The sequence below is a fragment of the Pygoscelis adeliae genome, unplaced genomic scaffold (assembly GCF_000699105.1).
Source record: "Pygoscelis adeliae isolate BGI_AS28 unplaced genomic scaffold, ASM69910v1 Scaffold191, whole genome shotgun sequence".
Lineage (NCBI taxonomy): Eukaryota > Metazoa > Chordata > Aves > Sphenisciformes > Spheniscidae > Pygoscelis > Pygoscelis adeliae.
Window position 1 is genome coordinate 707,220 of NW_008824114.1, and position 11,265 is coordinate 718,484.

At 52.1% G+C, this 11,265-nt stretch overlaps 1 protein-coding gene across 1 annotated transcript in view; it reads right to left on the reverse strand.

Moving 5' to 3' along the window:
• Nucleotides 1–8,204, reverse strand: part of YIPF6 (Yip1 domain family, member 6) — a 15,233-nt gene extending 7,029 nt beyond the window's left edge. Inside the window, exon 1 of the mRNA XM_009334281.1 lies at nt 8,100–8,204. Within this exon, the coding sequence (XP_009332556.1) occupies nt 8,100–8,204 (105 nt within the window). The remainder of the gene's footprint in view (nt 1–8,099) is intronic.
• Nucleotides 8,205–11,265: the final 3,061 nt, after the last annotated feature.

Here is an 11,265-nt window from a genome sequence, read left to right on the forward strand (position 1 = left end):
CCGGCATGGCCGGGCACTGGCTGCTGAGCCCGTCGAGCTCTCCCAGGCACCGCCTTCCGTTAAGGAGAATGATCTCGCGTTTGGGGAAGATGCTCGATTATTTTGCTTCGCCAAAGAACGGGTGGAGCGTGGCCGGGGTAGCGCGGGTCACCTCGTCGCCCAGCCCGGCTTCCCTGGGGTGGCCCAAGGTGAGAATGAGAGGGCTCCGTCCAGAAACAGTCTTTAGTCTTTCTTTTGTTGTGGGTGTTTTATTCTTTTTTTTTTTTAACAACGATGAGAATTTTTTACAATTAAATGTCGATTTCAGTGTTGACTCTAAAGGAAGCCACTTGTTCAGCAGTGCGGGCTGAGACCGTCAGAGGTACCTGGACCAGGTTGTGTCATCTGAAACCAGACAGTCCTGCGTGTTTAACGCTTTACTGTCCTGTCCTTCTGCTTAGAATTTTTCTTCCCCCAAAAGCTGTAGAAACACCTTTCCTGTGTCATCCCTCACGTCTTCTCCGCTTTTATAAACGTGCATAAAAATACGGCCAAAAGTGTAGGACAGCACAGCAGCTATGAATGCTGCGCTTGCATCAGGCCAAGTGAAGACAGATAAAAAAAACAGACTCTGATCATACGCTGTTTTTCTTGCCAGCTGGTTGGTTTTTAGTGGGTATTAATAGGTTTAGCTGCTGCCCTTTTGTTAAGAATAATTCAGAGCTTCCTTGTTATCAGGGCCATGACTGGAATAGCCTGTGTTTGCCCATCTGGAAAACAGTGAAGACAAAAGCTAGTATGACTGAAACAGCAGATGTCACAGGGCTGTAAGATGCTAAAATGTACTAAAAAAAGCCCCCAAGTCTCTCCTCAGTACAGGGGAAGGAGAAAAAAAAAAAAAAGAAAACTGGAGGGATTTTAACAAGCCTGCTTGTTAATGTAAATACTTTGCTTTTTCTTCATCACTTTGGTCAAAACCGTTTCCGTTTTTAATATTTGTAAACCGTAATGCTGCGCTCGGGCTAAGGATGTGAGGGGATTTTGCTGGATCAGCAGGCCCGTCCCAGTGAGACTGGCGAAGGAGGAAGGGGAGAAGTAGAAGGAAACAGTACAACAGACAGCACAGATAACCCCCCAGAACTGAGGAAATGCCAAATTTCTTGCCTGAAATGCTGTGGCGGTGTTTTTGTGCTGTTTTCTTTTTTAAGAGCGCAGCTGAACCAGCAGGCAGGGGGGTGGCCTGGCAGAGCAGGCTGCTGGGTACGGCTGGGGGGGGCGCTGGGGCCGATACCCGCCTGGGCTTCCACCAGCTCCCGGGGGTTCACCCCCTCCCATTTAGTTAACAGGTAACTTTAAAAAAATTCTAGGCTTTCCTCTCTGAATCCTGTCCATGTGGGACTGTGGATAGGAATTTGGGGCTACTCACTGTCCCGCTTCCCGGTCAGTGACAGCGATGGCTGACGATTCGTTTCTGCCCCTTGGCAGTGCTGTGGGATGGATGTGTCCCTCAGCAGCTGGAAAGCAAGGCGATGATAGTCTCACCGGGAGAGAGTGTGAGATTTCTTCATCAAGGGTAGAGGGTTAATTATAATGATTGTTCTGATTGGACCTGTCTGTTATCTGTCCAGAGGTCCTGTCCTCCTCCTTACCCTTTTAGTGGGTGAGACACCCTCTTGGTTAAACCTTTGGCCAAACTGTTGCAAGGTACTGATTCACTGCACTGAGTACAGACCTCTGGTGACTTTACAGATGTATATATTGTCTGCGTGCTTGCTGATTAATTAATGAATAAACTCCAACATAAGATTTAAAGCAAATCAATCCCCCGTTTTGCTCGGACTTGTAGAAATGTCAAACACCTGCTGTCTCCAGCTGGCGGGCTCTTCAGCCTGACATGGTGATGGAAACTGCCGAACAAAAGACTCGGGTGCAGCACAGTCTGGATACAAACACATGCATCCGCGTGAATTATGCAAGCACAGCAATGCTCATGCAGACTACCAAGAAAAGAAATGCAGTTCCCCACTGCGGGAAGATAGGGTCTGCTAGGCTTTACGTGATCTGCCATGAACACAGTCCACACTTAGACTCAAAAACCTGAGACTGCCCAAAGTTGTCTTTTATTTTCCGTTTGCCAAGTAATAGGGGAAAAAAATGAGCGTGACTTTACGTGGAGCTCTGCAGGACCTTCAGTTCACGCGCTGGATGAAGCCGGGTGGTTCTGAGTTGTCTGCGATATGAGGAGTGCGTATGTTGTTCTTTTCTTGGTTGCTGGCAGCGGTCTTGTTGAAAGTGTCCGGCCAGTTAAGGTTGTCTCAGCCTACCTGCTGAGTGGTAAAACATTCGGAGTGTTCTAGCAGCGTCTCTAGAAGTTAAAAAAGAAAAAACCCACTTGGTATCACTTTATTATGTCAGCAGCAGAAGCTAGGCATCCAGCGTCTACTTCAGTGACTTCTGTTTTGAGATTTTTGGATGTCTTTTGACTTTTTTCGTAGCCCTTTTACTGGTAGATTAATTCACCGTAATCGTATTTGTAGCAAATTAATATGTGAACTTGAGTGCAAATTTTTTAAACAAGTCGTTCAAGTACCATGGAATTGCAAATGCGTAATATTAAATGCTTCCAGTGGTATATGTCTAGCTGGTAGGTGCGCTGTTTTAATTAAATGGATTGCTTGTTTTACGAATGCATGTACTCCCTTCCATTTCCCGGTTTTAAGCCCGTCTGCTCTGTCCCGTCTGCGGCGATGGTCAGTGATGGCGAGCGGTGAATCACTGCAAGTGTGACCTGGCTGTGATGTGCCACGGGGAGCAGTTTTAAGGCAGCCACGTCTTTACTCCAGACTTATTTACTGGTGTTTATACCCAACGGTCTCGAGGCTTGCTGTGACCCGGGCCCTTCCTCGGAGGAGAATTCCTGTTGATCTGGATGAAGTGTCGTTTAATCCCCTTCCCTAAGTGATTCCCACGTGTGGCACGCACGAGCAGTGCAGGCGCCTGGCGCTTTCTCAAGGAGACGAGTGGGGTGGGGAGGAAGGTTTTGGGGGGGGGGGGTGTGTTCCTGCTCGTGGGTGCCCACCCACTACCCTGGAGAGGAGGAGAGGTGAGTCCCCCCTTCCCGCAGGAGATGCCGTGGCATGGAGATCTGCTGGGGGGTTGTCCCTGATGGGGAGTCTGTCTGTTGACACAGCTCGGGAGCATTGCTCCTGCCAAAACTGCCGCTCCTGAGCTCCCAGATGGGGAGGCAAAGGCAGCAGGGACCCACGGCGGAGGGATGTGGGCCTTGGTAAAGAAATTAATCCGCTTTTGAGCTGCCGCTCCTCTGCAGGAGTCTGCCTACTTCAGCTTCCCTTCACGTTTCTAATGAAAAGCTGAACTTCCCTTCCCATTCCCTTCCCTTCCCCAGCCCGGGGAGAGGCTGGAAGCGCAGCCAGGGCCGCGGGGTAAGTGCTTTCCCAGGCAGCAGGGCTTCCCCTCCTCGTGCTCCTCTGCAGGGAGAAGCAGGAGGGAGTACGCTGCCTGGCGCAGTTGTTCAGGGGCCAGCACTGGCAACCGTCCCTGGAAAGCCCTGCTTCTGTTGGGTTTGCAGTGGGGCAGAGCCAGGAGCAGCTCCTGCACTGGTTAGCTCGCGGTGGGAGTGGGCTGAAGGAGGGCTTCCAGCAGCAGCCATGGCTTGTGCTGCTCCAAAGCACGTGCATTGGAGGAGGCTTGTCTGGGGGCTGCAGAAAGCACCTCCCCAGCTGCCCCAGCTCACACGAACGGGAAGGCGTGTGCTCGTGGGGGTAGTCGTGCTGTCCTGCTCCGCGGAGGAGGGAGGCAGTAAGGGGGAACTTCAGCTCCCCTTGGTCTGCTACGTGCCTCGGTTTCCCCTTCTGCAGAGCAGATAGTGCTTCAGGGCTTTGTCTGAAGCGGGGGGCTGTTACCCGAACGAGAGGTGCACTTCAGTGCCTTAAACTCCTCTTGCCTTTCAAGGGACTAAGAGACACGGGTTCCACCCCACCCACCCGACTCTGACATGTTACCAGCTGAAATAAATAAAATACCACGGGTAAAGCCCTCCTGAGTGCCGTGCAGCTCCCCACGTCCTGATGCGGGTCCTCGTGCAATTACAGACATGTTGCTGCCTCTGTAAGTGGCTGAAACTGACTGAAACGCCCCTGACAGTTGACTCTCTGTGGGACACCATAAGATGACTAAGTATAAGCTTGTGCCAAATGAGATATTAAACTGACTAAAGCAGAGAAAAATACAGTTCATTTGTAATAATCTTGGGCGTGAAAGTCAGTGATAGCAAGTAAGTTACTTGGAGACAGAAATATGAGTTATTTTTGTTGTAACATTGGCTGCATCCCTTCTTTTTCATGCCAGGAGTATACAGAGTTGCTGGCAGTGCCAAGCAATGGTGCCGGTCCCATAGGCTGTGCTGGCAGTGCTGAAGCCCGCCCGTGGCCTGGCCCTGGCCAGGGAGGGAGAGGGGCTAGGACGTTAGCCTTCCTCCCCAGGGCTGGGGTGGCCGGCCGGCATCTTTGCCTGCGGCACAGTTCCTCAGCGCTCCGTAGGCCAGCACGGCTCCAGGGCTGCCTCGCTTGCCCCCGAAAGCTGAGCTCGGCACTCCTCGCTGGCCCCTGCGGAATCTGCAAGGTCCGCCTTGCTCAGAGCATGCCGGGCTGGCATCCATCCGTCTGTCCCCTCAGGCTGGCGTCTGTCCCCTCGGGCTGGCCAGGGCTCGGCGTGGGCACCGGGGATCCGGAGATGGCAGCAGCTTGTTTGTGTCCTGTCGCAGCCCTGTGCTGTGGTGGCCAGCGCTGGCATTGCGGACAAGACTTGCTGCAGGCTGCGTGCTCAAGGCCACAAACAAGGATGTCAGAAGTAGGTGACTGTAGCATCATAGTTGTAAGAATGGCTTCTTTACAGCATTTTCTTTCTGTGGCTCAATACGTTGGGTTTTTTGGAATCTCTCCTGCTTGTTGCGTTTTGCTATGTGTGTGGTAAGGCAGAACCATCTATTTCCCCCTGGTCTTTGATCTTCTCTCACAATTATGTATCAAATGGAGTTTGAGAAATGTCAAGTTGAGGCTCTTTTTATTAACGTACGAGTGCTGCAGTGGTGTAAACTGTCCTTTGAAGCTGGAAGAGCTTTGAGTTCTCATGCAAATGTTGCATACGTGGTTTTGAACTTGATTTCTGTACTGCATAAAGACTTGCAGATTGCTTCTGACTTTGCATGTCAGTTAACCAGCCTCCCCAGGCAGTGCAAGTGTTTTATCCTGGAAGGGTAACATTATAAAGGAATGCGTAGAGGTGTCTATGCCTGCGAAGCACGCAGCAGTCTGTGACAAAAGGGACTGGGTGGGCTTTTCCCCTAGAATGGGTGAGAAAGGGGGACCCAGGGAAGGTCCCACCGTCATCCTCTTCCCCGCAGGTCCGGCACCGTGGCGCTGTGTGTGGGAACTCGCTTGCTGGCCTGGGGGACTCTGCGGTCCTCAGCATGGCAGACCTGTTCTCAACAAGTTTCTGTGCTGTTGTTGGAGGCGGTGCTTGAGGGTTTAGTGCTTTGGAGTGTAGAAAGCAGAGTGTCAACAGAACGCGGTATTTTAATGAGATTAAAGCAGCCTTGGAGTGGCCTGTCTGCCCGGTTCCTGCAGAAACCCCGTGTGCTGGTTCATGTGAAGTCTGTAGAGACAAAGGCTTGAATCTGTTACTACAGTGTGTTAGAGCCAGATATTAGTTTTTGTCTATGTCCGAACAAACCTAAAGCTCCTCTGGAAAAGGGGGAAGAGGCATGAATCTGTCCCACATGTGCCCTTCTGCTGGCGCAGGAAAGGCTGCAGCTCTCCAGGCAAACATTAGCTCTGCACTCCTGGCAGGGCTTGGCATCGAGGCGCCTGCATTAAAAATATCCTGTCCCACAAAGACCGCTTAGTTGTGAGCCAGCATATGGCACATTAATGAAGATGTGCACAGAAATCGTCCGTGTGGATGCACAGAGGCCTTCTGTCTCATGGAAACTGCCCAGTATACCCCGGGGGAATCTGGAGTCCAAACAAGACTCGTATAAGCAGTTTCTCTGATGCTGCTGGCTAGGCGAGTGTGAAGAGGCTGCTCATGAGCCCACAGTCAGTAATGCAGCTGCTGCTGACTTCTTAAAAATTGGTCTGTCCTCTTCTTTCTCCTCCGGTTGTATCCTTGCACTCTCCTGATGCTGTGCCCCAGCAACAGTCAGTACCTGAGCCTTGACTTGAACAGATGCAGGATCAGACCCTGTACCAGTAGGCATGGCTCTCAAAACAGAGTTGGCCCTGGCTGGGTATAATCAGCTGAATAAGGTCTTGGTGGTCTCGTTAGCTTGGCTGGTCTGCTGTCCCTGCATTTGGATATGACATTCATTGTTACACCAGCGTGAGGGTGCATTAACAGGAAAAAATAAAAGTGGCTTCTTGGCTGTTTTCTCAGTAGCTTGCTTGGCTGCAGAGCACTACGGGGAACCTGAGCCCGGAGCTGCAGACAGAGCAAGCGACTGGATGCTCCTGCCCGGAGTGGGGCCGAGTTCAGCCGGGTATCAGCCCCGCTGCCTCCTCACTCACCTTCCAAATGAAGGAGGTTGGGGAAAGCATCGCAGAGAAAAAACACAGACGCAGATCTGTTGCTTGTTCCCTGACGCTTCCCCACTGAAGCATCACTGAAGTCTTTTGTTTCACTGTGGACCTGGTTTCCCACCCGCGCTGGTGGCACTGGGAGGAGCTGCCTTGGGCTGACTCTCCAGAAGGGGACAGCTCACTGCTGCAGGGACACCTTCCCCCTTCCTGCCGGAGCACATTACACCATAGCAGCTAGTGTTAAGCTGTTTCTGGACTTTAGCAGGGGAAAAATGACTTGCTGGAAAATATATCACTCCCCTCTGGCAATAATGTATTCTCCTTGTACTTGTTCGCTCCTTGCTGGTCTTCTCCGTCCTCACTGGGGGTTTCATCCAGTAAGGGTTCCAGTTACTGCTGATAACTTTTAAAATTTTCTCCTAACTTGCCAGCTCTAGTTGTCTGAAGAGACATCAGACCTATATCCAGCTTAAAACCAATCAATTGCTTTAGGGTGATGTTGTGTGGACCTAGACACCTCCCAGACCTAAACCAATTACACTCAGTAAGTTAAAGACATCGAGGACATGCTAATTTAGCTGGGAACCAGGATCCTCTGCAAAAGAGAAGCATGCAGTAATAGAATGAAAATGTCTTCTTAAGGATTTGGAGACCTATGTGCTCCTGAGTATCACTGTGCTACAGCGCTGCGGGCTGTGGTTTGCACCATCTTATGACAAAGGTGATAGTAGGAACACCTGGAAGCTGTTCACACAGAGACCTTGGGAGGCCTCGAGTAGATAAACTGTATGAGTGTGTGTATATCTGTATGTGGGAGAGACCACAGTATTCTGCAGTACTGGTAACACACAATACCATTTACAGAAGTGATACTGGAAGTATTCTGGCATCATTGACCTAAGAGGATGTGCATAACAATATCCACCAAATGTGATTCCTTCCACTGAAAAAAAAATCACATCACCTTTTTTTCCTCTATGGGCCTGTGTCTCTGCCTTTGAGTGGAGTGGGAGTTCAAATTCCCCGTCCCCTGCAGCAGCTCCGAAGCGATGCTCAGCTTGCAAAAAGAGTTTCTGTGTCTGTCCGTAAACGCGGTGGACTTCAGCTCACGTGCTGCTGGCGCCGCTCTCCCCGGCGAGCATCCGCGCTCTGTGGGCGTCCTCAGGACAGATAGGAAGAGGGGAGTCTCTTTGCAGCTGGCAGACGATGAGGCAGCTCGTTTTTGTGGGCTGTAGGCACTGTGCACAGAATCTAGGGCCCCAAGTTGGTGCAAATCTAAACCAGACGTGCTTTAACCAGAAACTAAAAAGCAATAGCACAAAAAAAAAAAGAACAAAAAACCCTTCCAAAAAGCCAACCCTCCCCCAAACTGCCAAAACCATATCTTCAGCTGCAGGCAGGAAAGACCTGGGAGCATGCACAGTATCTGCCTACCCCAGTTGCGAGGCATATCTTACCCCTTGTTTTGGGGCTCGTTGATGTGTGTTTGTTAGATTTTGCTCCAGGCTGGACCAACTTGCTCACCCTGCACATCGGCGCCGTTGTGTTTGCTTTGCCATGCGGCTGACACGCCGGGCTCGGCGGCAGGGTGGCATGGCTGCACGGTGGTGGCTCCCGCGCGAGCTGCATAGTGCCGGACTCCGGCCTCGCTCCCCTCCCTGGCCCTGCCGGCCCTCGGAGCCAGGTCTGCCCCCCCAGCTGGGTTGGTGGGGACCCCAGCCTCCTCCCCGGGAACTGCTGGCTTCTGCTGATTACAGCTGCTGATTACAGCTGCTCCGTCCTTGTCGCCCTCAGGAGGAGTGCCCAGGGCTTGGTTTGCTGATAGGAAGCCCAGGGCAGGAATATCGGCTGGGGTCGCTTCCTGCCCCTCCCCAGGCCCTGCTGTGGCAGCACCACGTGCCAGCCCTCTCGCTGCCAGCGTAGGGGCTGGTGGATGGGCTGTGGACCAGCCCTGGTCCAGCTTAAAACGAATCACTGTGCAATATTTTGTGATGGCTTTTTCCAGCCCCATCAGTGCCCTGATACGCTCCCCGAGAACTCGCCTGCATATGTCGGCACAAAGGGCCAGGGCAAGAGGTGAAGTCGTTTTCATGTGTTTGAGTATATTTTTTCTTCTGCCACGCATGAGACATGCAGAGAGCTTTTCATCCATCCTCTGTTGCCTTCCCTGGCTCCTTCCCTGGGAGGATGTGGGTGTTATCCATGTTTTGTAATGTGTCCGACAGCCCACGGGCTCACAGCAGCGCTGCTGCTGACCAAAGAGTTTCCTCTTGAGTCACCATGCGAAGACTCAGCTTTTCTGGCTTTTTTCTTGAGAAATTTTTGGAATATTTTATTTATTAATTCTCTTGGTAGCACACTGGTAACTACAGATGTGGTGTCCACGTTCGTCCTTAAGCTTTTCATGGGTGGCTTCTGCCCTGCTGTGTGCCAGCCTGCCTTCGTGGAGCGGCAACGGCAGCCCCAGTCGTTCCGCAGCCAGAAACCTCCCCGTGGCACGGTGCTGGCCGTGCTGCACCTCAGCCCTGTGCCGTGTTGTACCTGCCTATAGAACATGGCTCTAGCACTGATCTCTGGCTGCCCGGCTGTGGATCCGATCTGCAAGGAGGAGCTGAAGTGCCAAGATGGCCCGTTCCCCAAGGGGGAAAGGGGCAAGAGCATGCTGTGATGCCGGGCTGCAGCGCCCCGTGCTGCTGAAGCGGTACCTTCGCTGCCGGGAGCGCTGCACCTCAGCACTGGCTTTCAGAAGTACAGTTTCTGTGCAGTTTGATGAACTGTGAGGTTTATGGAAAAAAAGGACAAACTTCGTTCCTGTGAACAAGCAGTGCTATTTTACAGATGTTGAAACGCCAAAATGAAAGTTCCTTTGAAACTGCTGGTGAAATTCTGCAGGCAGCAGTTATTTTTCTTACTAAGCATTAAACAAATGTTTCAAATTGTGTAAACCTTCTATTTGAGTTTCTGATACGTATGAACAAAAAAGCTTTTGGAAACTTCTCATTTTTGTTTTGGTGATGGTGGGCTTTTCCACATTGGCTTTTGTTTTGCCTTGCAGACTCCTCACCGCTGTCAGCTGAGCTTCTCCTTTGGGAGCGGTGATCCCCTAGGTCGTGCTGGCTTTTCCTTTCTGGGGCACGTTCAAACACTGCCTTTGCGGCTGGTGTCCTTTTTTGTCACCGAATTCTCCATGCAGGTGAATGTGCAGTCACGAGTTGTTCAAATGACGATAAGAGCAGCTGAATAGCCTGAGATAAAGTTTATAAATATAAGTAAACCCCAGAATTCAGGTTGCTCTCTGCAGTCTGTTCTCTCTCCTTTTTTTTTATCCTGTTCCTCCAGCCAAGACTGATTATGAAGTGCTGACGCTAGATATTTTTAAAACAAGAGTAATTTTATTAATCTTACTAAACCTTGTAGCTGTGAAAATGGAGATCGAGGGACATGACCTGTTCCTGTGCCATCAAATGATGAACTGGGGACCTGCAGGGTGTTGGGGGACCCTCTGTGGCAGAGGCACAGAGGCAGACCCCCAAGTCCTCGTGGGATGTGGGGCTTGCAGAGGTGCACAGAGGTGGGGTAGCTCTCAGCGAAGCCCACCTAACAGTGCTCCGCAGGGCGGGTGGGTCCAGGCCGTCCCGGTGCTGGTCGGGTTGAAGGTGCCTGAGGGCTCCCAGGTGGTGCTGGCTGGCATGGGACGGGCCGTGTCCATGCTGGCGGCGGCTCCTGGCCCTGGAGCAGGAGGGATGCACATTCTTCCCCACGCTGAACCACTTCGGATCGCTCGTAAGCTGCTCGCGAGTCTTCCCCTTGCGCCGTGTGTGACTCATCCAGCCTCCTGCCTGGCCTCCTCTGTGCCCTTATCGAAGGAAACTCTGAAATCATCGTGTGCCGGGGGAGTGAGCTGCTGGCTCCGCTCGCCCGTTGAAGCCGCCTGCAAAAGCGCTTGGTTTTCACTTGCCTTGCCCTTGCCTGGGAAGGGTGGCTGCTGGAAAGCTGAAATGAGATGCATCTGATGGCTCTGCAGATCATAAGATATCTCTGTGGGGATTGCTAATGCTCTGCCCCGGATAAGAGTCTGTTGTTTTCGTGTTTGTTTTCCCTGTGTTCGTACTGCTTGTACAGCAGGGAGCCGCGGCTCTTGGAGCACACCCTCTCTTGCCGCTTACGCCAAAGCAGCCGTGCCAAAAGCTTGCTCGGCTGCTCTTGGAGCCGGGGAGCTCCAGGCGGCCTGAAGCGCTGCAAGGATTTGTGCAGCTCTGCCCTGTCCTTACTGACCAGCCGCTTTGCACGAGATTCTCCTGATGCCCCCGGGAGGTGGGCTGCTCAGCCCCTCCTCGACAGCTCGCCTCTCCCAAGGGAGGAGAAAATTCATTTCTTTTCCGTGCGTCAGCTGTTTTTTTTTTTTAATTTTTCAATAGTCTGTCCTTTACTCAACATCCCTAAGCCCTGTTCCCAGGGTTGGGGAAGGCTGTTAGAAAAGGCGACTGGCCTCCATGGGATGGTGATATAAATAGGTACGTAAATAGGTGCAGCAGACAGAGCCGCCTGCTATAGCCTCACCCTACTTCCATCTGGCAGCCTGCTTGAATTACAGCCCCGGTCTGCGCAGTGACGCCCAGCTACCGCAGCCACGGCTCACCTGGCAGCGCTGTCCCTGCACCCGTCGGCAGCCTCGGCGCGCTCCGCTGCC